The 26,830-nt window shown below is 35.4% G+C and overlaps 2 protein-coding genes across 9 annotated transcripts in view; both read left to right on the top strand.

Moving 5' to 3' along the window:
* The window catches only part of plekhg5a (pleckstrin homology domain containing, family G (with RhoGef domain) member 5a), a 45,681-nt gene extending 43,677 nt beyond the window's left edge, over nt 1-2,004 (top strand). For all 8 annotated transcript variants that reach the window (XM_048171741.1, XM_048171742.1, XM_048171740.1 and 5 more), the window contains one exon: nt 1,055-2,004. In XM_048171741.1, the coding sequence (XP_048027698.1) occupies nt 1,055-1,064 (10 nt within the window). In that variant the 3' untranslated portion in view covers nt 1,065-2,004. The remainder of the gene's footprint in view (nt 1-1,054) is intronic.
* A 4,326-nt stretch (nt 2,005-6,330) lies between these two features.
* On the top strand, nt 6,331-26,177 carry mxra8a (matrix-remodelling associated 8a). Its single transcript, XM_048172807.1, has 10 exons — nt 6,331-6,599; nt 12,039-12,065; nt 12,762-13,064; nt 13,348-13,449; nt 14,360-14,827; nt 22,356-22,517; nt 22,768-22,825; nt 22,921-23,003; nt 23,090-23,164; nt 24,087-26,177. The coding sequence occupies exons 1-10, from the start codon at nt 6,548-6,550 to the stop codon at nt 24,110-24,112; spliced, it is 1,356 nt and encodes a 451-aa protein (XP_048028764.1). The 5' UTR covers nt 6,331-6,547; the 3' UTR covers nt 24,113-26,177.
* The last annotated feature ends 653 nt before the right edge of the window (nt 26,178-26,830 follow it).

Genomic DNA, 26,830 nt, shown 5'->3' with positions numbered 1-26,830 from the left:
TCTTCAGAAATCATTCTAATATGCTGATTTGGAGCTCAAGAAAATACTTATCACTATAGATAAAATTGTGCTGCATAATATTTTTGTGGAAACCGTGATTATTTTTTTTATTTTTTTTTTGACGAACGGAAAATTCTTTCACTTTTGATCAATTTAATGCATTCCTGCTGAAAAAATATATATTAATTTACTGACTCCATCTTTTGAACAATAGTGTACATTTGTAAAGTACAATTTGGTAGTATTTGTTGCACTAAATTTCTCAGCAGGATGATTTCATTTTCATGAGAATGAAAAGTAAATAGTTTAAGTCGCGTATCTACAAGCAAGTTGCGATTAAAACAAGCCTTAAAACTTAGTCCTTGTCTTTCTTCACCAACTGAACATGGTAATTTAGCCATTCCTATAAAGTTGCTATTAAGAGATGTCAACACTAGGCATTAGGATGTACCCCCCAAAATCACTAAATGGCTTGCTGACAGATTGCTACTGCAGGTTGTTACAAAACTCTCCCTTGTTGTCCAGACATGCTTGCACAGCATGTCCTCCCCATTGTTAATGTTCACCGCAGTGTGTGGCACATCATTAACCGTCGGTGTGGACTCATTAGAAGACAATGTGCTCTTCTGATATAGCTTTTAATAGTGCAAGACACAATGATCTCAGTCACTGAGGCACAGGATAGCCAAGCCCCTATTGTCTTGCCATTTGTGGGAAGCTGGCATTTCAGCATCCAGGGCTTTTGTCCCTAGTGTGTTTTATCTAATAATCTCAGTCTCCACCCAGAGTTATTAGAGAACTGGACCTTCAGAGAGAATGACGTCATCTAGAATACTGTGTACTGAGTTTTCAACATTTTTCCATGTATTATATCTATTTTTACCTTGTGGAGGGTCTCTAATTGTTCCTTGATGTTTTAGTGAATGATTTGGTGTTATGAAACGCTATAATTGTTACCAGCTGCTTTAATATAAAAAAAGATCACATTACAGATATGTTATTAGTTTGCTATTTATATTAACATTTATTCTGTTTTTTTTTTTTTTCCCTTTAGGGAAGTTTAATGTTTGAGTCAATGAAGCTGATGCCATTAGCTGGTCTATTGGTGGGACTTAATACCTTTGGTCCAAGACTTCATCTTCAAAGATGTGTACCCAAGGGGACTTAAAACTCAGTGACAGGAAGAAAACCAGGAAGAACTCTGTGGAACTCTCGGTTAAAAGCCATGACCATAATTCAGTAATTTAATATTAACTATAAAGTTGAAGGGTCATATATACAAAGACATCCGTTTTGTATAATACCCGTCTGACAATGAATCAAAGAGACTTGAGTTAATCAGTTTTTATTTAACGATGCAACAGTCAGGGCTTTTGCAGAGTAAAAGGGACAGAAAAAGAATCATGTTCTAACTTGTACTTCATGCAATGCTGCCCTGTGGAGGTCTATCATCACAAAAAAAAGTATGAATATAAACTCTAAAGCACTCTTAATCCTTGAATGAATCGTTTGATGGACAGAAATATAGGATTTGACCTCTGAGTCCTAAGGGCTTTTTGCTAGATGATGTAGCTCCTGAAACACCTAAAATAGATTGACTCTTTTAGGTTGTAGGAATTTACTGAATCACACTTGTGAAAAAAAAATCAAAAAAGAACAACTGTGGACTACTTTCGCTTCAGACGCCACAATAAAAATCAACTTGCATGCATTTGTTTTGTTTTTTCAGTGTTCTGTAAATATGATATTTATTGAACCTGCTTTGTTTTGTAGAAAATATCCTTATTGTTGATGCCTTTTGATTGTTATGTCTCTTTTTGGCACTGTCTCTAATTTGACTATTGACATCATAATAAGGGCTGAATCCATGTCTTGGATTTTATCAGTTTACATATGTGTGTAGCTTCAATATTTACAGGTAACAAATTTGCACAGTGCTCCCCAAAAAAAAGAACCTACAAACTTCCAATTAAAATGCTTCAAATGCCAAATCCACTACCAAAATGTGTCTATTTTGTTTATTTACAAAGCAGAATAGATGACATAATTTCTTGTTTATGAGAAGATATTCCAAAAATAGTCAACAAGAGTGACTGCACTAAGTAATCCTAATGTTTATGTCCTTCCAGCACATCTGAATGCTCCTGGTCTCACCTTAATCATGTTTAATAGCTTTAGTTACATTATGTGCATGCTTTTTGTAATCTTTGCAAGCAACATGGGTTTATTTTATTCGGTAAAAAGGGATGTGTGGAGCATATCAATGATCACCTGGGGGGAAAAAAACGTTCTACTGTGAAAAATCTTGGTGTAATTTTTGGCTCCGAGCTTATGCAATGTGTTCACTGCACCAACTGCGCAACAGACTGACAGGGAAGAGGAAATAAAGTTGAATAAAGTTATTTTTGTTTTGTTTTTGTGCACAAAAAGTATTCTTGTCGTTTCATAAAATTAAGGTTGAACCACTGCAGTCACGCCGACTGATTTAACAATGTCTTTACTACTTTTCTGGACCTTAAAAGTGGTGGTTACATTGCTGTCTATGGACGAGTACCTCTCAGATTTCACCAAAAATATCTTAATTTGTGTTCCGAAGATGAACGAAGGTCTTACGGATGTGGAACAACAACATAATTTTCATTTTTGGGTGAACCCTTTAAATTTGATGAACAAATTAATGCTGCCATTTTTTCCACCTTAAGGTAATTAGATCTAAGTTCAATTAGATCTAAGTTGAAGTCTAACACTTTAGAATAATGGTCCATCATTAATAAGTAACTATGCAGGAAGTAATGCAGGACAGCTACTATTAACTAATATAGAAACAAGCTTAACTAATCAGTAATATCAAATTTAGAAGATAGTTTATTAGCTAATCAATAATTGCCTAAAGAGATTAATAACTAACGACAAATTGTAAAGAACTTTATCGTGTGTCTGAGACGTAATCAGTCATCATTTTTACTCTGAATATAGTCATAAAATGCATCATTAATTACTCAAGTGTTACCTAGTCACTATGTAGGAACTACTAGTGATCAGGACCATTATTAAAACATCTTTTTTCACTTTAAAATAATGGTCTAGATCACTAGTAGTTCTTGAAGAATGACTTGGAGTAATTAGTGATGCATTTTATGACCATGTTGAGAGTAAAAAAAAGACAATTGCTCACATCTCAGACACTTTAATGTTATAATTAGTAATTAATTAGTAGCTAATTATTTATAATTTGTCATAGTTACCTATTAGTTCTTAATAATGCCAATCTCATTCTCTAATTATTGATTAGCTAATAAGGAACTATCTTAGTCCTAAATTTGATATTACTTATTGATTAGTTAAGCTTGTTTCTATATTAGTTAATAGTAGTATCTGAAGTGTTAATGTAGTAGACTCATTAGTCCTGCATTACTTCCTGCATAGTTACTTATTAATGGCGGACCATTATTCTAAAGTGTAACCGGAGAAAGTTGTGCATGCCTTTGTCATCCAATTTGGATTGTATTGTATCTGGGTGAGAGTCGATCCTCTTTCTCTCGCCTGCAGCTTGTTCAGAATTCAGCTGCTAGGCTTTAAACTGATACTAAGAAGAGAGAGCACATTACTCCTGTGCTAATCAAACTATGAAGTGCTCCTATATGTTTTCAAAGCTTTGCATGGTCGAGCCTTTTCTGTAGACACTCTGTTTTCTTTAGCATTTAAAAATGTCATGTCATCTGTTGCTTGTTTGTGTGGAACATGTTTTTATTGGTTTTATTTTCATTTTTATTTAGGCTATCACATCGTGTTGAAAGTGCTTTAGATGTTGTGAACAGTGCAGAACGGGATCATATTGGTGTGCTGTTGACCTGTCAAATAATTACAATATTTACTTAATCCAGAAGGTGGCAGCAAAGACCAAATCTTTTTACTTCATTTGTTGTTTGTACAGCTGATGGAGAAATATGTTGTCATACACTCATTTTTCCATCATCATTATGTGTATGTAAACCCAAAATATGAGCAGGCCAATAGATTAAATCCACTAAGCAGGCGCTTGGTATTCTTATTACCAGAAACAAATGCTACGTGCTACAGTAGACTATAGCCTATCAGTTATCACATATTTATAATTTAGTACTGAAATCGGTTTTCAATAAATGTTTGGTGAAATGATAACTGCTTGTTAGTTTATTTGAGCATGAATCTCAAAGTCTGCTTTCACATCATTATAAAGTAGGCCTAGATGTAGAAATACAGTTGCCTCTTAATTCTCTCTTTGCTTGCAGACGTCTTTGGGTTCTTAGGCTGTCTTGATTGTTTGTTCCCTGGAGTTTTACTGCTCATTGCGGGAGCTGAGTCTGCACTGTGGCCCTCAACCATGCTGCGAGCAAAGCCTGTAAACACACCAACAACACCTTGAAGAAACCGCGAATGGGGTACCATTAGTAACTATTACCAGGTGTTACACCACATAGGCTACGTCTCTGTCATAAGCTATATCAGCATTATTTATGGTACCATACATTTAAAGCAGAACTAAGTAACTTTTTTACCTTCATAAATAGTTTTCTAAGTCCTTACGATGGTTAATTGACTTGTAGTGGTGTGTTTGAGGCGTGCACTAACCCCCTCTGGCACGTCTACGCCAGAAAACAGCACTTGCAAGTTGAGCTGCGCCGACCCGACACAATCTCGCCTCATGTTCACGTTCACGCGAGAGTGACAAAATGCTTTACGGTAATTCAAAAACAATGTATATATTATGACTTTATAATACAATTTCGAAAATTACCCACCTCCATCGAGATTTATTGTACTGTATTTGCAAAACTACTGTGCTGGTGAGCGTTGTAGTCGTTGTAGTCCAGAGCTGCGCTTGGAGTATTTACGACAGTGTGATTCACTGAAGGAACCTGTAGGGGGAGCTTCGCAAATCTTACTGAGTTCTGCTTTAAATGAAATATTAAAGGTGCCCTAGATTATGTTTTTAAAAGATGTAATATAAGTCTAAGGTGTCCCCTGAATGTGTCTGTGAAGTTTCAGCTCAAAATACCCCATAGATTTTTTTTTATACATTTTTTTAACTGCCTATTTTGGGGCATCATTATAAACGCGCCGATTTTATGCTGCGGCCCCTTTAAATCCCGTGCTCTCCGCCCACAGAGCTTGCGCTTGCCTTAAACAGTGCCTTAACAAAGTTTACACAGCTAATATAACCCTCAAAATGGATCTTTACAAAGTGTTCGTCATGCATGCGGCATGCATGTGTCGGATTATGTGAGTATTGTATACTGTTATATTGTTTACTTCTGATTTTGAATGAGTTTGATAGTGCTCCGTGGCTAACGGGTAATGCTACACTGTTGGAGAGATTTATAAAGAATGAAGTTGTGTTTATGAATTATACAGATTGCAAGTGTTTAAAAATGAAAATAGCGACGGCTCTCTTGTCTCCGTGAATACAGTAATAACCGATGGTAACTTTAACCACATTTAACTGTACATTAGCAACATGCTAACGAAACATTTAGAAAGACAATTTACAAATATCACTAAAAATATCATGCTATCATGGATCATGTCAGTTATTATTGCTCCATCTGCCATTTTTCGCTATTGTTCTTGCTTGCTTACCTAGTCTGATGATTTGGTTGTGCACATCCAGACGTTAATACTGGCTGCCCTTGTCTAATGCCTTTTATAATGTTGGAAACGTGGGCTGGCATATGCAAATATTGGGGGCGTACACCCCGACTGTTACGTAACAGTCGGTGTTGAGATTCGCCTGTTCTTCGGAGGTCTTTTAAACAAATGAGATTTATATAAGAAGGAGGAAACAATGGAGTTTGAGACTCACTGTATGTCATTTCCATGTACTGAACTCTTGTTATTTAACTATGCCAAGATAAATTCAATTTTTCATTCGAGGGCACCTTTAAAAATAAAAATAAAAATAAATGAATGAATAAATAAATGAATAAATAAATAAAAATATCTGAAGTAGGCTATTAAAAAATACGATTTTTTACACTTTTGCGGCAACTTCGCATTCGTTTGCAAAAGCAAAATAGTTTTTCCCACCTCATGTTATTTCCATTACAAAACTCTTGCGAACGAACGCAGTTTATCGGAGGAACACAACATTTTTTTTGTGGCACAAAAACATACGAACTGGACTACTTTTTTTTTTTTTCATTAAAAACTAATTCTCTCTAGCGGATTTAATTTTCTTGTGAGCACTGTGTTGAGGTTTTCACATTTGCTCGCCAAAGTCATCGTTAAGTATTTAATATTCCTGCTGGATAACAGGAGAATATGAACAAAGACAGTAGCTCAAGTGTTTGTTGCTCGTGTTTTTAAAGGGGCAGGCCAGGCGGAGGGACTGTGAATGCTGAAGGTGGGTCAGTAGAGCAGACTGTTGCCGCTGCTGCTGATGTCGCTGGTCGACAAACAGCAAGTCTTCCTTTGCGATAAATGCTTGTCAGGTGAACAAAGCCAGCACATTTGCTTTTATATTGTTTTGAACACATCCTAGAGTCATCAACTCGAGAGGAAATCGGTCATGAAGAATTTGGCTGTTCCCTTGAGCGCTCGAGCGTTTTTCTTGGCTCAACGTGAGTATCTGATTTACCTGTATCAAGAAAAAAGTTATATAAAAGTTTTATTTTGGTTGTTTTTAGATTGACTGCTGATGTAATAATGGATAAATGCTTGTCTATTACGTATTTAAACAGACATCTATAAATGTATAGCCTAATTTTGGATTATATACAGTGTTTGTGTGGTAAGATATGTACAAGAAACTTGTCAATTCACTCTCCCCTCACCTGAGTGTGTATATCTTTTCAAATCTCTTGAGAGTCATTGTACATGTTTGTGAATATTCTCTTCTGTTTAAACGTTTTATAATGTCATGTAATGGGTTTTCAGTCTGTATTTTGCACTGTTGAGACCCAGACCCAAATGCTAAAACCAGCTGGCGCAGATAACTTCAAACCTGTGTCCAAGACTGATGACTTTGTTTTGAACTAACCCAAAGAAAAGATTATGCTCCCATTAAAGCAAAGTTGTATAACCTGAACATCAAAAGTTGACAATCTAAAAAAAGCAAAGGAACTGGACATTCTGTGGAATAAATCCCAGATGTGGCATGGAATTTTATTTAGTTCGGAGGGGAATTTGGGTGGTGGGGATGAGATGTTTAACCATGATGGCTGATGGTTCACCAAGAGCCAAAGCTTATTCTTTTGGAGGTCTCTGCACTGAAAACAGAATGAATCAAGAAAATTCCCCTTACCTAACACATTGGACCAAGAATTGCACATTTAGAACTCAAGAGTGACTCAGGGTGATTCACTTGACATAAACAGTAAAGACATAAGGTATTATTTAAAGCAAGTAAAGACGTACTGCTCTATCACAGATTGAGTCAGTATTGTAAACTTATGATTAACCAATTTTGGTGAGTTAAGACTGACCCCATTGGCAGATCTTTTTTTCTTTCCCCAATTAGAGCTTGATGTTTCATAATCGGTAAACTAACCTTTGTATGGAATGGAGCTGTCTTTGCCTCCATATTAACTTCTAAAAGGATTCAAGCCTGCTGGATGCTCCCTACACTGACTTACTAAAGTAAAATACTTATTATATTCTCTATCTTAAACATTCAGCTTAAATTAATACACTTGACATGTTATTATAGTTTTTATTTTGAGTGGAAAATCCCATAACATTAAGATTCTGCACACCCGGTCTGTAAGAAAACAAAAGTCTACTATTTTAAACAAACCTTGGCTATAAGTCTTTTAAATATACCCAGGCCTGACAAAAAACACTGCTCAGAGTTTTCTACTAGGCTGAGAATGAGATTGAGCACATTGGCTCATTTCAGGTGTAGAACTATTTATGAAATAACTTCCATCATTAAAAAATACAGCTCTTTATTCAGTTTTCAGTTCATTTAAATCTGTGTTCCATGAATATCATAAAAGAACATCTGAGCCTTGACTTCAGACTTAGAAAATGGAACATTTGCTGTACAAAGAGAGAGTGAGACAAGTTTAATGAATTTTTTTTTTTTCTAAACTTCTTTCATACCCATTCTGAAAATCTGTTCAAACATTTTGTCAAGTTAATGACATATTGCATGATTTACTGTAAAATTCTTAAAGGGAAAGTTCACCCCAAAATGAAAATTGTCATTGTTTACTCATCCTCATGTCCAATCCTGCTTGACTTTTTTCTGTGAAACACAAAAGAAGATATTTTTAAAAGATCCCAGTGTTTTTTTTTTCTTAGTGGTGTCCAGTGATGTTTGGACTCGAACATTATTTAAAATATAAAAAGTCACACAGGTTTGGAACAACATGAGAGTGAGCAGATGGCACAGAATTGTAATTTTTGGGTGAACTGTCCCTTTAATTTGAATAAAGAACGTAATATGAGAAAGATATAGAAAGTGAGATGCAGTTTTGTAGGTTCACAGTCTCGTGTGCAGGTGTAGCTTTGCCCACAGCACGTTAGTGTGTGTGTGTGTGTGAATGAAATACGCATATATGAGCATACGGACAAGCCTCTGCATTTCCTCAGTGCTTCCTCAGCAGATTCCAAACCATTGACCCTCTCCCTCCTCCTCCTCCTCCTCCTCCTCTGCCTTTCGCTCTGATGTTTGTGGTTTCTCTGGCTTCTAACACATCCTTATTACTGCCTTTCTATTGCCCTCAGGATTTGCTGTATATTCTCAAAAAGTATTACTTTTTTTCTGATTTGACACAAAATCATTATGACATGCAACAACCCTCAAAGACCATACAGAGTTGAAATCCTATGTGAAAAGAAGTTTTACTGTGAATTATTTCTATATTGTAGAAGGTTTTATATTTTGTGCTGGCTTTCAGAAGATCTGCCTCTTGTACAGACAGTGACAGATGACTATTCGTAGTTAACTCATCTGAATGCAGTTACAGCTGTTAAAGACAGCTGTGCAAAAATAACTACTTCTCTAATTTTTTTTAATGAAATGCTGTGTTTAACAATGTTGTGAAACACTAAAAACATTCTACAGGGTGTCTGTTTGTGGTTGTTTTGTACTGTATGTTTTTAAGCGCGTGGGTCGTGAGAGTGGAATTTAAAAAACAAGTAAACCAACCCATTTTTAGATAAATCTCTTATATTTCCAGCATGCTGAAAATGGAAGCACAGAAAATGTTACCACTTTATGACTAAGGGAGTGGTTGGATTGTCCCAGACCCTCTTAATGCAAGAGATTCTGGGACTGTACAACCACTCCCTTAGTCATAAAGTTCATAAAATGAAAATTCTGTCCTTATTTACTCACCTCATGTTGTGTAAAAAAAGTTTATTAAAAGTAGTCCATGCAGTTTGTGTACTATATTTCAAATCTTCTGAAGCCTTACGATTACTGTGGAACATGCATGTGAGACATTATTCCCTGATAAGGTGTGTTCACGCCATATAATTACCGTAACGATTCTGAACTGTAAAAATCCTTCGCATGCTTGTAGAACTTATAATTACAACATGTAAACTCGTAATCTGAGAGATATAACTTGTACCACGTGACCGGTGCAGATTTAAAGGGTTGGTTCACACAAAAAATGACATTTCTGTCATTAATTACTCACCCTCATGTCGTTCCACACCCGTAAGACCTTCGTTCATCTTTGGAACACATATTAAGATATTCTTGCTGAAATCAGAGATGTTTATGACTCGTCCATAAACAGCAATTTAACCACCGCTTTCAAGGTTTCCAGAAAGGTACTAAAGACATCGTTAAAACAGTCGGCGTGACTGCAGTGGTTCAACTTTAAATTTATGAAGTGACGAGAATACTTTTTGTGCGCAAAAACAAAACAAAAATAATATAAAAAGTACACAAAACACAGAAAGTATTCTCATCGTGGACTATTTTAACAATGTATTTAGTACCTTTCTGGACCTTGAAAGTGGTGGTTAAATTGCTGTCTGTGGAGGAGTCAGACAGCACTTGGATTTCATCAAAAATATCTTAATTTGTGTTCCGAAGATGAACGAAGGTCTTACAGGTGTGGAACGACACGAGGGTGAGTAATTAATGACAGAAATTTCATTTTTGGGTGAACCAACCCTTTAAGGTGTGTTCGACCCGAAGCGGTGCTGTGCAGACAGATCGGTGTATGACATCAAAGTAATCTTCCAATCCAGTGAGCTGTTAACTGCTGATTCAGTGATTCATGTGATGAATCTGATTTGACAAGTTATTTGCCAAACTGAATAAAGAAATGAACTGAAAAAGGAAATCAGAAAAAGGAATTTATTTGTTATTAACACTTACAGTAAGGTTCAATTTGTTAACATTGGTTATCTACATTAGTTAACACACTCTAAAAACTAATTCAGGTGACCTCTAGTCATTACTTAAATATATATATTGTTGTGAAATAAAAAATCAAGTTCTGAAATGCTGTTAGACTTTTTACTTGTAATTGTTATTTTATTGAGCTTGGATGACACACAAATTATGCCTATTGATTCGATATACTATCATGACTTGTCATAGTTTATCAAAAATGTATTTAATTTTAAGTTCTGTTAATGTAAAATACATTCTGATGACGTGTAAACGTGTTTCATTGTTTTGAGTTGTATGAACACTTCTTTTAACTGGGCTGGGATTTATATTTCCCATCATGCTTTGCCCATGGCACTTGAAAGGGAGAGTAAATGCTAAAATTAAGTGTTATATAATGTTTTTTGCACAAGATTAATGGTAAGGGAGATTTAGCAGTAATTACTGTTCTGTTATGCTAATTTAGAAGAGTTTCTGTTAATGTGGGTTTTTGGAGATTTACCATCATGGTGACAGGCGGTGCTTGGTAAGATCATGTTACTTAGAAATGCAGTTTTATTGTGTCCAAAAAGCGTCTTCACCTTACTTAAAACATTATGTTGGATCAACTTAAATAGTTGCATTCATGTTGACAATTATTAAGTTCATGTTACTTAGAAATGTGTTTTTATTATGGAAAAAAAACGTCTTCACCTTACTTAAAACATTATGTTGGATCAACTCAAAATATTGCTTTGAATTAATGTAATTCTCCCAACTGGCTTAAGTTAAAAATTCTAGTGGAAAACGTTAACATTTTTTTTTTTTTTTGTTGAACCAATGTTTTATTTTTTAGAGTGCATGAACTAACAATGAAAACTACATCTAAATTAATCTTAATGTTAATTTTAACATTTACTACTACATTATTAAAATCAAAAGTTGTATTTGTTAATATTCCGAGTAGATATGAATAAACAATGCCAGTTGAATTAACTAATGTTAACAAAGATGAATTATTACTGTAACAAATGTATTGCTCATTGTTAATTTATGCACTAACTAATGGGACCTTAATGTAAAGTGTTACCGATTTGTTTATGAATCAGACATTGTTACTTCTCTCATGAACATGTCAAATAAAGCGAATGTCTGTGTTTTGTTTTTGGGTAAACTATTCCTTTAAGGTTGGTTTGAACTTCAGCTTGACAAAATTTTCAGTGACTGAAATAATACGGGCTTAGGTAATATTTGTTGAATGTTTTATTAGCCGTGAGAGTGTTTTGACTCTTCTTGTAGACGTAAGAAGAGGTGTTTATTTCAGACTCAAACAAACATCCATAAATAGTCCTTTCAGACATAAGTGATGCAAATTCAAAATATTGGTGATACTTGTTTTGCAAACAGGGAAATTTACATGGCTTGGCTCTTACTGCACTCCTCCGTCTCTTTGTGTATTACTGAATCTTTCCTATATTAGACCTATATTGTTTTCTTGTGCTATTTTCATGGTCCATGGTCCGTTATAAAACACCCAGCCTGTCAGATTAACAGTGCTGCTCAAGCGCCTGCTGATTTTTCAGAGCTGATAGTCTAAACGACGATTTCTGAAAACAGTGATAATATCTCTGATCTTTACCTAGTGGGATGAAATTCATGAGCTGGCCTAGATCAGCACACTGTATTTAATCAAAACTAATTTTTCTGTTTGCTTATTTTACAGTTCTGGCTTCATTCCTCTTCAGCCCTGGTAAGTGCATAACTCGAACCATACAACTATAAAACTTTAAACAAATGTGTTTTGAGCACCTTACATAATGTCATAATGATACAAAAATACTACCGTTCAAAAGTTTAAGGTCAGTAAGATTTTTTTTTTTTTAAAGAAATTTATATCTCTATTTAGCAAAGATGCATTAAACTGATTAAAAGTGACAGTAAAGATTGTAAACATTGTTATAATGGATTTCCATTCTTTTGAACTTTGTTCATCAAAGTAATGTATCACAAAAATATTAAGCAGCACATCTGTTTTTAACATAGATAATAATAATAATGATTCTTGAGCAGCAAATAATCATGTTAGAATGATATCTGAAGGATCATGTAATTGAAAACTAGAGTAATGATGCTGAAAATTCAGCTTTACCATCACAAGAATAAATTACGTTTGAATATAGAGAGACTTAGACTTCTTACTTCTAGAGACTTCTTACAAAAAACTTACAAAAGCATTCAAAAATCTTACTGACCCAAAATGTTTGAACAGTAGTGTTTCTACAGGACTGAGAATGCTGCAAATTCTAGTTTACTGGTGCTGTAGCAACAAAATGGTTTATAACAACAGCACTGCTCCATTTACTTTAAGTAATCACATATGATACAGTAGTCTTTTTCTATCATTAGACCTAATCTGTTTTCGGGAAACCTGCCCTTTGTGTCTCAGCGCTAGGCCAAAGTGATGGCAGTAGCGTGGTGGTTGCCATGTACAATATCAGCGCCCCCCAAGGATCACAGGCGATATTGCAGTGTCACAGTCAGCGCATGGTATGGACCCAAGACCGCATAAAGGACCGCCAACGGGTAGTGCACTGGGATTTACTTCGTAGTGGCCCGAACCATGCAATGGAACGTGTTTTAGACATGTTTTCTGCTGGAGACCAGCGCATCTACAATGGTTACAACCAGGGACGCGTTAGCATGCCCAGGACTGCTTTTAAGGATGGTAACTTCTCATTGGTAATCAAAGGTGAGATACTTTTGGGAAACACAAACGTTACTTGATAATATCATCACAATTGATCAATCTCTCTATATGTATGTCCATTTAGAACAATTTCGTAACAACCATGAGAACACTTTAGCAGCCACCTAGCTATATAACTTTCAGTCCCTTAAAACTGCTCAAGTATTCAAACTACATAAGGCCTATTAAACTTCCACACTTCAAACTAACCTTCAAACTTCCAGGCAAAAACCCAATGTTAATTTCTAGATAAATTAGTGCATTTTGTCTGGGTTTCATCATATAGATGTTGCAATGAGTGACAAAGGGATCTACTCCTGTAACCTGCATCATCATTACTGCCACCTGTATGAGTCGATCAAAGTTCAGCTCAATGTCACCAAATCAGGTTGGTAAATTCCCTTCATATTTCAGAGTTTTTTGTATGGCTATTCTTGGCATTTAACCTGCCTCTTGATCAAACGGTTCAAGTTCATGCCAAATAAGGAGTTGTCTGCAGATTGAAGAATGGAAAGAATGTGAAGACCGTTTGAAAAGAAAATTTTGCCCTCTCCTGTTCATCTCCATTCACCAACTTTTAAAAAATATTTAAACGATAAATTGCATTTATATCTGCATTTGCATTTTATTATTTAAATGCATAATATATATCTAATACAGTATTATTGTGAATTACTATTACAATTTAAAATAACTAATAATATATATATATTTTACAACAAAACTTATTCCTTTGATGGCAAAGCAGAATTTTTCATTTGCTTCTCAAGAAACATTTCTTATTATTATCAAACATTTTTTCCCCCATGATTCTTTAATGGATAGAAAGTTCAAAAGAAGAACATTTAGCACATGTAAATGTATTACTGTCCTTTTGATCAATTTTATAGAAGTATTATTAGTTTCTTATATTTTTATAATAACTTTTTTTGTGATCAACATTTAATTGTCTTTTAGGTATAACAAGATAACATCCATTAAAACAAATCGGGGGAGGGGGCAACAGACATATTATCAACAACTTAACAGTCTGAAAAAAAGAGGTTATTTTATATAATCATTCCTTTATATAATCCAATATGTTAGAAGAAAAACTTTGCCAAGCATCAATGGTACGAGGTTTGACCTTATTAATTTAAGCTGTTATACATTCACAAGTCACTATTTTAAGGATGCCAATATGTCTTTGTGCACATGTGCGGTGTAAACCAGTATTTTTATAATAACTTTTGACAAGTAATTATATTTGCATACTCATATGCGTGCTACATATTCATCCAGTTGTGTTTTTCTCCCAGCACGTAAGGAGAGGCGGTTCTGGGACGGTCAGAAGGCTGTGTATGTGGTTCTGGTGGGCAGCACGGTGGTTCTCCCTTGCGTTAACCGCCGGCCCATCTGGACAGAGGGCAACAGTCAGGAGGACCAACAACAGGTGGTGCACTGGGATCGTCAACCTCCAGGGGTTCGACACGACCGTGCTGATCGACTCATTGACCTGTACGCTTCTGGTGAGAGGCGTCACTATGGGCCGCTTTTCGTTCAACAAAAGATGAATATTTCTGCCACGGCATTCTCGCAGGGAGACTTTTCTCTGATCATCTCAGACATCCAGCTCCTAGATCAGGGGCTATACTCCTGTCATCTCCACCATCACTACTGCGGCCTGCACGAGAGACGCATCTTCCAGCTTTCCGTGACCCCTCCGGTCCCTCAGATCCCTCAGGAACCCACAGATGAACCTCAATATCTTCCCAATGAAGATCCAAGTAAGAGAAACACACACTTTTTACTTCATAAGAAACTGCTAGTTTTGTACACACCTGCTCTTTCTTTATTACTACTTTTAGAATTTTAGAATTATGATATGATAAGGGAATTACAATACCGTTTGGGGTCAGTAAGATTTTAAGTTATTTTTAAATAATTCACTTATGCTCACCCAGGCTGCATTTATTTGTTCAAAAATATAGTAAAAACAGTAAGGATGTGAAATATTATTACAACGGGGTTGTTCTTATGCATGCGCTCATTTCAAAAACTCACTAACAGTCTTTGGTTTCTCAGTCGACGAAAAGATCCTCTTTATCACCTTTAAACCTAAAATAATCATCTCAAGTTCGAAAAAGTTGAAGCGAATTACAAGGGTGTTCGCAGTGGGCTGTTTACATTAATTTCACGTCGTAAAAGCATTCTGAGCTGAGGTGCAAATATATTTAACCACAATCGCTGACCAGCACTCTTCTTCGTGAGCATTTGAGAGTGTGGTTAAAAACCAAAGTCCCTTTAAGACAAGTCATTTCACTCGGCGGCCATTTTTGAAACGCCTCTCGGGCATCCTGGGCATCATGCAGCTCCAAAGCTGTTTGATTAAATTTCATATTTGAAATCACCAATGAAATCTGACAACAACTGTCTCATAATTTTTTTTCCAAACGCTCAAATCATGACAAAAAAACCCTGTATTTTTATGCTGGATCAAGCTCATGCGCATGCGCACACCTAAATGCGCGTCTCTTGTGCCTCATTTCGGAGGCGCGCGTCTGACTGTTTCTATAGAAACCGGTGCTTCTAACGGCCGCTGCAGTGACGCGATGACTTTACCAGTCGGCGATTGGCTCTTATTTAGAAGGCGGGACTTATTCCGCCATATTGCACGTTACACTTTCTCCCATTCAAAACAATACGAGTGACACGTCTTGTGTTATTCTATAGTCTTTGTTAAAAACTAGCCTAGAGCACCATCCTCTACGAAAACTAAGCTCGGAATCTATTCAAGAGAGAAAATATAAGGATCGATCCAGATTCATTGTATCGCGAATCGAAAATAGATGTATTGTCCCAGCCCTACATTTCATGGTGGGGCCAATGTAAGTGTGATATAGGCTTGAAATATGGGCCCTACACGGGTTTATCCACGGGTTCCGTGTCGGCCCTCTGAATTAGCCCTAGTATGGCAAACCCATTTAGGGCCCATACTGAGGCTAATTCAGATAGGGTCTACATGGAACGACTATGTTTACGTCACGTCTACACTGGCCCCACCATTAAATGTTGGCTACGGCTAGTCATGTATTGTCTCATATAGTCTCAGAGCACACATGGGATTTTCCAGAATTATCCCAATTTATCACACAGAATAGTTGCAGCTGTCAGGAGTTTTTGATTGTTATTTGGCTTGTTATGTCTTGTTAGCACCACAGATTCCAGTAAATATTTTTCTTGTGAATGCATGTCTGTAGTTTGTAAAGGGTGTCTGAAATGGTTGTCAGTGGACTTGGCACACAACTCACAAGTTGCATGAGAGTGCAGGCCACTTAAACAGCAGAGCGTCCATTTTGGAGCATCTTCAGCATGTTCCCGAATATACCTTTCCAACTCAGAGCCCCGGGCTAGGGAGTTCTCCTTATTTAATTTGCCTTTCTTTCTCTGTTGATGTTCTTGGTTTTGTCATTTGCTTGTATTTACAAGAGAAAGAGGTGGGGGTTGATGCTCATTACTGGTTTATTCAACACTTGTTTTACAGAACAGTTTTGCTTTACTTGGTCAGCATTTATTGAACCAAAGAAAAACACTCACCACCCTTTTATTTCTTCTAAATTGAATCTGTATTTACTAAATGATAAACATTCATTTATGAGAAAGAAAAGAGAAGGAGAAATAGGGTAGATGTAATCACAAGGCATGAACTCAAACAAACAGTCATGACCTAAAACAGTCTGAGGTAAGTCTGAAGATCTGGTTACCCTGCTGTCTGGGTTTCCACATTCACCTTCATTAAAATGCAGCAGTTCTCCTTTTAAAGCTTATTCCTCTTTTGCTTCAAGCATGCTTCTTTTTCTCTGTTTTTTTTTTTTTTTTTTTTTTTCACTCGCATTCCACTGCCTTTCCCTCTCCCACTGTCACAGCCCGCTCTCAGTTTGAGTTCTGCTCTGGTTCAGATCATTCGATAGCCATATGTTTTCCTTTGAGGTACTGCCAGGCAGACAAGAGCAAAGTAGGATAAGAAAGTGCTTTTTTTATTTGCATAAGACAGGAGGTAGGTGATGTGAACTGGGAGATAAAAAAAAATGGAAGGAAATAAATAATATGCAGAGAGGAACTGATGTGACAAATTTAAGTGACAATGATAGTTGGGGAAAAGAAGGGTGGGGATTCTGGAGAGCTTTAATAAGAGAATGTGGGAAAGTCATTTTCTATGGTTTAGTAATACTGTAGACCTTAGACTACACAAACCTCAGTGGAATTTTGTGGATAATCACAGACTTTTGGGCAAGAAAAAAAAGAGCTAAACACTTTCTGCACTGCTGAATTCATCATTAAAAACTAAATATTTCTGCATGGCTTCTGCAGTGATTGTTTTAAACTGTGATGTTTTGATTTGCTTTGATTTTGAGTTGTTTGACTTGGCTCTCTTCCTTGACTTAAAGGGACAGTTTTGCCATCATTAATCACCCTTGTGTCATTTTAAACCATTGTGACTTTATTTTAATTTTTTTAATTTTTATGGAACACAACATTAAAGCTTTACAGATACAAACATTAAAGATGCAAAAGCACTATAAAAATATTATAAAATATTTCAAACAACTTTAATCCGGGTATTATGAAGCTGTATGATAGCTTTTGTTTTTGAACACACCAAAATTGTAGTCATTATTCACTGAAAAACAGCTCACTGAAAAAAATTCTCCTTTGCATATTTGTGAAATGTGTAGCAATGACCGCTGAATGAGTCTTTTGATTTATTCTTTTGAATCATTCTTTTGATTATCTTTTGATTATAAGTCCCCCTGTAGTCAATAATTTTATCCCTTAAAACTCATCTTTGATCACCAAAATGTCATATTTAAACATTTTTTTCCTCTGAAAAAAATCTTTATGCCTTAAAATAGCTTGAATGTAACTCTACACCCTTGCTTCATTTAGTATACTCGAATATGCTAATTAGCCCCGCCTCCACTCACTCGCATGAGCTCAGAGATCCACCTGGTCAACGCTGCACTATGGTATCGCTTTTTACAAAGTCGGACACATAACGGTAATTAATATGATTAGCCTTTTGCTTGACTACATTATGAAACAGCTAATAATGTGTTGCTAACACGACTCCCTTGCTTCAGAGTGGTCATAGTTAATGATATGCTAAATACTGCTGGCTCGTTGACGTGATTGGTTACAAGGTAGTTTGTGACGTAAGAAACACCAGCGATTTCAAACCGCATTTTTGAAGCTGTCTTTACATCAAAAGACAAAATACTCAGCAATGGCATTGATTTATGAATTTGCACATGGTTTGTCTTAAAGGATTAGTTCACTTTAAAATTTAAATTTCCTGATAATTTACTCACACCATGTCATCCAAGATGTTCATGTCTTTCTTTCTTCAGTCAAAAAGAAATTAAGGTTTTTGATGAAAACATTCCAGGATTTTTCTCCATATAGTGGACTTCAGTGAAGCCCAAACGGTTGAAGGTCAAAATTACAGTTTCAGTGCAGCTTCAAAACATTCTTCACAATCCCAGACGAGGAATAAGGGTCTTATCTAGAGAAACCATTGCTCATTTTGTAAAAAACAAAAAAACTAATTTTTAACAATAAATGCTCATCTTGAACTAGTTCTCTTCTTCTCTATAAGAATTCTGGCAGTGTAGACACTGATACTGTAAGTGTATTACTGCCCTCCACAGGTTAAAGATTGAACTAATTGTTATATACTTGCACTACAATATTGTATATGACAATTTAGTTCTAACTTTGACCTGTGGAGGGCAGTAATACACTTAGCAGTGTCTACATTGCTGGAATTCAAATAGAGAAGAAGAGAGCTAGTTCAAGATGAGCATTTATGGTTAAAATGTATAAAATTTGAAAACTTTATTTTTAGAAAATGAGCAATGGTTTCTCTAGATAAGACCCTTATTTCTCGTCTGGGATCGCTGTAAACTGTAATTTTGAAATTCAACCGTTTGGGCTCCATTGAAGTCCACTATATGGAGAAAAATCCTGGAATGTTTTCATCAAAAACCTAAATTTCTTTTCGACTGAAGAAAGAAATTCATGAACATCTTGGATGACATGGGGGTGAGTAAATTATCAGGAAATTTTAATTTGAAAGTGAACTAATCCTTTAAAGCATATTAAAAACACCACATAGATACAGTGCTCAGCGTAAATGAGTACACCCCCTTTGAAAAGTAACATTTTAAACAATATCTCAATGAACACAAAAACAATTTCCAAAATGTTGACAAGACTAAGTTTTATATAACATATGTTTAACTTATAACATGAAATTAAGGTTAATAATATAACTTAGAGAACAAAATTTTCAGTTTTACTCAAATTAGGGTGAAAAGTGACTCAAAGCAGAAGCAGTAAACAAATCATGTGATGCTTTTAATGATGATCAAATGTTCTTTTTCAGCTAAACAATTCCTTTAAAGCATTAGATTTCCACGATACACACTTATCTGTGTTTTGCTATGTTGTCAAGTGTGCAGCCTGTTTACAAATGTCAGTCTGTTCAACTTCCAAGTCTTTTTTGGTGGCTTCTTTTTGTGGTTTGACTTATTTATCTGCCATTTTTCCTTTTTCTGTTTCTTAAATTTTTTCTCAGTCTCTCTTGCCTGTGTTATGCTCTCTCTCTCTCACTTCTCACTTCATAGTCTTCTCCTTTTTTCGTCCATTCTCTGTTTTTAGCCTCTGTCTCCAACCTTTTTGGAGTTTTTTTGGACAGCGTCTTGTTTATCTGCAGGAAAAGGGAAGTTTGCTTCATCTGTAAAGCATCTGGCCAGCTGTAGCAAGAGCTCAACATTTGACAGTGAGCTATAAGGAGGAGACTGTTGTGGATTTAGGTCAGCCCACCCTCAACATCCCCTCATTCCCCCTTCAACCTTCCCTCAACCCTTTCTTAAGCCAACAGAAATGTATCAGTCCCTTGCCTTTGTCTTATCTAAGCATGAAGAAAAAGACAACTGTCTGGATCCAGCACAGCCATTACATAAAATTATTTCCTTTTTAGACTTTCCATAATTTCAAGGTTCGAGCTTATTGATGTTCCCTTATGGTCTTAGAAGCAGGACAGTCCAAGACAAGTCCCAGTGGAAGTCCTGTTCTGCAGGAACAGAGCCCAAAACTCAACATCATAAACATGGCTGTTCTTGAACACATCTGTTCATGCACTGTCAGGAAATAGTAAAGACTGCTTCTCCTTTGTGGTTTACCAGAGGTAGAAAATACAGAAATGAATGCATTTCTAAATTTTTTAATTGCCATTTCAGTAAAAATGCTTTTCATTAAGGGCACAACAGTGCAATGTTGTGACAAAACACACTATATTGCTGTTGACTGCCAGTAACCAGTCATATCCGGCTTTTTTATGAGGTCTTGTGAAAATCGAGGGTAGAAGATCCTTCAGCTGTTACTGATTACAGTAATCTACCCTAAGATATTAGCCTGTGTTCCCCTCAGTGCTGTAGCTTCAAACATACACAATAAGAGTTTAAGATTGAGATTAAAGGGCAGAAACTGTTATTCACAGGTAACAATTACTTAATGGGTATGTTTTAAGCAGCAGTAGGCAGAATTAGCTTGTTCTCACAGAGAGTGGGTGGTACATTAGAAAGACTACATTTCAAATGTCTGTATTTGAGGGTATTACCATATTGCCAATATTATTGTTTGAATTTTTTGTTACACTTTATTTTAAGGTGTCTTTGTTAAACTGTAATCATACATTTAAGTACTGTGTAATATTAAGTAGCTACATGTACTTACTGTGGGGTTAGGATTAGGGTTGGTTTGGTTTAGGGTTAGTTACATATAATTATGCATATAGTTATTACTATGTTAACTAAATTTAACACATTTTTTTCATGGTAATAATTACAGTTTATTTACACTGCTTTTCAAAAGTTTGGGGTTTAAGTCTCTTATGCTCACAAAGGCTGCATTTATTTGTTTAAAAATACAGTAAAAGTAGTAATATTGTGAAATATCACAATTTAAAATAACTTTTCTATTTCAATATATTTTAAAATGTAATTATGTATATATATATATATATATATATATATATATATATATATTATCATGAAAAAAGCTTAACAACCTCATAGCAATAAGATCTCAAGAATATCTCTCTGATTTTCAGCCATGGCTCTTTTGCAAGGTCCAAACATAATAGAAGTCTCTGATTGATTTTCCACATCTCATAATACTTCTTTTCTAAGAACTATGATGTCATATTTAGTCATCTTCTGTCGTCATTTTAGGCTGCGTGTCTTTATTATGTCTGTATTATAGATGAAGTGGTGCAACTTTAGCTTATTTATTAAATTTTTCTGTGGAAGCAAAATGGCAAAGTCACTCAGTAAAATAGACCACATAGTACCTCCCCATTTCCCCCCATTCCTCCCTCTGTTTTCCACCACTCTTCTTATTTAAATCCATGTTTTACTGCCAGGAAAAAAAAAAAGTGAATCTCATTCTGGCTGAAAAACACGTGGCAGTTTCCGGTCTTTCTCACCGAATTTTGACTACAGTTAAAATAAACAAATGCTGCTTAAATCTAAGTATTTACAGTCGCATATTTGATATTTTTTCCAAAGCCACTTAGAATGCATTAAAGGTATACATTTATCTCTGTGTGTATATTTTCTGAGAATCTGTCCCATGACCTTGTGTTGCCAACACAATGCTCTGAACTTCAGCAATGCACTCTCTCACCTCCAACATCTGTTTAGCCCTATTGCCATCTGTACTGATTCTTCAGTTGTCTTCAGTTGATATGTTGTAGATATCCCTATGAATCCAGCTCCAATGAATATCTAGAAACTTTGTTTGTTTTATAATAAACAAATAATTTAAAAGTATATTTCTTTGTTGTTGTTGTTTTGGAGTTTGGTATTTCAGTAATTTTTCTCTGAAAAAATAATTCTGTTTCATAGCAGGTTAATCATTATTTTTGTCATAATGTTGTAGTATTTATTTTATGTAGAATATTTAATATAGCATCCATTCTGTATAATCTAATCTGGAGCCGAATAAAGAATAAATAGTTCCGGATGATAATGGTCTCATTTTTTTAAGGCATGAAGTCAGAATATAATAATATATCTCATGCTGAAGTGACCTTTTTTACATAAAAATATTCTGTGCTTTCATAAGCTACTTTCATAAACCTCTGTAAGCACCTTAAGCTTTGTAGTAACATAGGGCCCTCTGCTGGTTACTGAAAATGACAAAAAGGATCAAATTCAAGGCCAAACTCTTCTTGATCATTTTCTCTTTTAGACACCAATATGGTGGAAGTGCCGCCACATGTCATCAACGTCATCTTGCCAGACCAAAGGAGTCACTTCCTGCAGCAGCTAGGCTACATCCTGGCAACTCTCCTCCTACTAGCCCTTATTGTGCTGGCTATCATTCTCCTCACACGTCACCGGAAAAGACAAGGTTTTTCTGTCCTTTTATTGGTCACTTCCATCTGTCGTTTTGCATTTTATCTCTCTTATTTGTCTTTATTTGTATATACAATATAATGTAACCGTGGTGAAAATAGCTCCTTTGTTGAACCTGAAAAGTCTTTTAACTTCATACACAGTTATATATATTTAGGCAATATGTGGCCGTTTGTATGCTCAGATATGATTTATGCTGCACTTGATTTCATATTTGCAGCTAATTTGGTTTTTATAAAATGTAGGCCAAGATTTTGATCCACGTAAAGTCGAAAGCCCACCACTACCGACGGTGACGTATGTGTGAGTACCCACTGATGTTAAAATGCCATCTGTGAACATTCAGCATCAGCTGTCATGCTTAAAGCATCAACTGTCCTGGTGTGTCATACATCTAGGGGCCACACATCATGTGTTAGGAAAGAATGTGAGCGAAGCACGCCAGAGGTGAAGTCAAGCAACCAGGAGGAGACAAAGTTGGGTGAGTTTACATCTGATTTCCTCTCAAAATGTTGCACCGCCTTTAAAAAAAGACTTAGATAAATGCATTTCTGATTGTTTCCTCAGACTACAAGAACAATCTTCTGAAGGAAGCTGAAATGACCAAACTTTGCTCCCCAAAAGCCATTGACCTGGACAGAGGTAAAATTGACATGATTATGATTATTTTTCTGCCATTTGTCATTGTCTGAGAGAGGTTGACAGGCCTAATGCATGATTCACATTGAAAAATAAACCACAACTGGAGACAACTGGACACCAGACAACTAGTTATCAAATGCAGTTCCATTCATGCAACACATTATACTCCAGTTCACAAGTTTAGATAAAAATGATCAAATTGCATTAAATTGACTTTTACTGTACATTGTTAGCCCTTTTGAACTCTCCGTTCATCAAAGAATTCTGTATTTATCATGTTTTCCACAATAATATTAAGCAGCACAACCATTCTCAACTGTGATACTGATAAATAACAAGCAGTGTTTCGAAATTAGAGCTTTAAATTAGATTGATATTTACAAGCCTGTTAAAATGATTTCTGAAAGATCATGTGACACTGAAGACTGGAGTAATGGCTGCCAAAAATTCAACATTGCCATCAGAAGAATAAATTACATTTTAAAATATATAAAATTAGAAAGAAATTATTTTAAATAATATTTCACAATATTACTGTTTTTTATGGAAGAGGATTAGGGCCAAGTTTTTGAAAAACTGCCAGTTTTTCGAGAAAAAAAGTCAAAATACCATATTGAGAATAAACTCATTAAATTTCAAGAATAAAGTTGTGTTTTAAGAAAAAAATCATTACATTTTGAGAAAAAAAGTAGAAATAACATATTGAGAATAAACTCATTACTTTTTGAGAATAAAGTAGTGATTCAAGAAAAAAAATGTTTAATTTTCATAAAATGTCAAGAATAAACACACATTCAGTTATTACTGCCATGATTAATTGTCATGAAAATGTACTTTATTATTAGTTGTTGTAGCTGGGAAGTAAATCAGTACCATATTGTGGTTTCCCCGAAATTCACACCTCTCTCTTCTTACTCTGCAGAGATGGAGAAGCCATCTTGGAAATAAGAGATACCTGGCCACTGGCTGGTCCAGGGGCAGATTTGGAAATCTGGAATTCATGGAAGAAGAATGAAATCTGGAGAGGCAACAATATGGCAAGAAAATAAGAGAAAAGAAGGAGAGAAGGGCACAGTTGTATCATTTTTTTTCTGACTCAAGATCCTCCACCTTTTTTGGCTCTTGTGAAGCTTGCAGGAAGCACCAGAGTCTCACCAGCAGTATGCAGCCATATTTTGGACAACTGATATTTCAGACTAATTGCAAACAACTGTTTCAGAGCACTAAAATGACAAGCAAAAAGCTTAAAAAAATGCAAGAATATAGTCTGCATTTTTTACTGAATTTGCCCAATGCTGCCACACACTCTGTGAGTGAGAAGTAAACACACCCAGAATAATGTGTCCTGAGTGTCAAAATGTTTATATTGTTGTGAGATTTGGGCAATGTAAGGTTTAAGAAGAAGGAGGAAGAACCTTCTTACTCATTGTGGAATCGAAAAACATAGAACAGTTTTTAGTTTTAACTGATTTAGTAATTAAATCAGTTGTATGGCCACAAATATTGCAAATAATGCATTTTTATTCTTTGTTCACATTTTTTTCAGCTTCTCAATAGGTTTAAGCTGTGCTTTCTGAAAGCTACAAATCATAAATCTAGCATTCTTTTATGCAGACACCTGAATACCTTTACTTTTTTATATGAACAGCATGATTATTAAAAGGTCCATTTTTGTTCTTAATGAAATCATACTTGGTTAAGTATATTTTGCTTATATTGTTGATTATAGACAGTTTAGGCAAAACATTTCATATTGTAAGTCTTCATAATATTCGAGACTCCAGTATGTTTTCTCGTTTTGATATTTTCCTCTTACTAACTGTTACCACTAAAAAGCTACATTCCCCTTAATGTAACATTTGCTATCAAAATCATCTGTATTCTGTCATCTAGTCTGTTATCACCTTTTTCATGTTATCATTTGTATATTTTCATGTTTACCTTTTCTCGTGTTACAAACCTTACTAATTGTTTTGTCACAGTTTATTTGAATATTCTGGCATTTAATGTATTTGCTTTCATCCATACTGCTTTATGCTAACCGGCAGCTTTGAAGTCATTTGCAGCAAACAATTAAGTGTGAAACTGATGCTAATGCATCAAGGTACTTGTACAACAAGAAAATAATTTAATTTTAACAATTATTAAAGGTACGCAATGTAACTTTTGTTTAGATGGATTTGTTTAGACAGTTTAGATGGAAAGAAATGCCAAGTCGATGTTGATTCTTGTTTTATTACGAGCTCTGTCACATCTCTTTTTGCCAGCAGTCTCTCCTCTGTTCTGTTTTTTTTTTTAAACGGTTGATTCCCCGGAGGTTGGAGATTTAGCGTGCTCCCTGTCAACCTTTCTCGCTCGTTGTAAGCTAACCCATGTCGCCCTTGCACCATACATGCGTCAGAGTAGCCAGAGCAACTTTTCTCTATGTACGAATATGACGAGTCACACACGATTGAGTGACGTATGTACGCAATTTCCCACAAAAACCATCCCGACATGTCTAAATTATAAACACTTATAATAGGCTTACCATAGTCAATCAGGATAATACAAAAACATGTTTTGGAAGAAGGATTGATGATGTATTTTTGAGCGTAAAATGTTGCAGAGTACCTTTAATATGGCTATACATATCAATACATAATAGCAAACATTTGCTTTCTCGCTTGCTCATATCAGTGTTACTCAATGTGTACAGCTATATCTTAACAGATTACTAAGGTGAAGCTATGAAGCAATGCTTATGCCCTTTATGATGACTAAATGACACTCAGTCACCCTTTTACTTTCCTTAAAGACTCCAAATATGAATGTGTTAATACCACATAATGATTGAGGTTCCAAGGGGAATTTGCTGGGTAGACTACAGTGCTTTTGGTACATGATGCTACATAATGGATACTTGATTATTCCCATCCTGAAACAGTTTATATTATTGATGATTTAATTTTCCAGTTCACTGCCAATGTTCTCTCATTCAAAGCAGAATAAAATAAACACAATTTAACCTCTGGATGATCTTTTGCATGTGCTGGTGCTGTAGAACATTTCTGATGCTGGACATGATGCTCAAATAAAATCTCAAATAGGCTAATTGAGGTTTTTGATACTGGAAATCATTGGTACAGCCACTTGCTTATTCATGATTCAGAAAAATGCAGGAATGGTTTGATGAACTGCACCATAAGATAATAGATTGCTGCAATGTTTTGACAGACATTTCTTGTCATTTTACCCCGAGTCATAACAGTGCTGTCAAAACAATTAACTCAGCCATCAAAACAGATTTTACTCTTGCCATATTTACTCTTGCTCCACAAAATGTCCACATTGTTTTTTACAAGATAAAATTATAAACAAAAAACAGGTAAATTAGCATTCTGAGAAATGGATGGTTTTTTTTCTAGCATGAACCATAAAATGCAAGCTAATTTATTAAATAAATGAAACATATAATTGAATGAAATTTAATTTTCTATATGTGAAATTGTCACTAATTAACTTTCTTACTGATTTATACTGGGGGAAAAAAATAAAGCTGCTTTTTTGAAGCAGTAGGCCTAAACAGGAAATTCTAATTTGAAGAAGCATGTTTATTCAAAGGAGTGATCAAAGATGTCCATCGCGTATGTAGAATGCTATCTATACGTTTTTTTTCGTATTATT

The sequence above is a fragment of the Megalobrama amblycephala genome, linkage group LG21 (assembly GCF_018812025.1).
Source record: "Megalobrama amblycephala isolate DHTTF-2021 linkage group LG21, ASM1881202v1, whole genome shotgun sequence".
NCBI lineage: Eukaryota > Metazoa > Chordata > Actinopteri > Cypriniformes > Xenocyprididae > Megalobrama > Megalobrama amblycephala.
The sequence above is the reverse complement of the archived record's forward strand: the minus strand, read 5'-3'. Positions and strand labels throughout refer to the sequence as shown.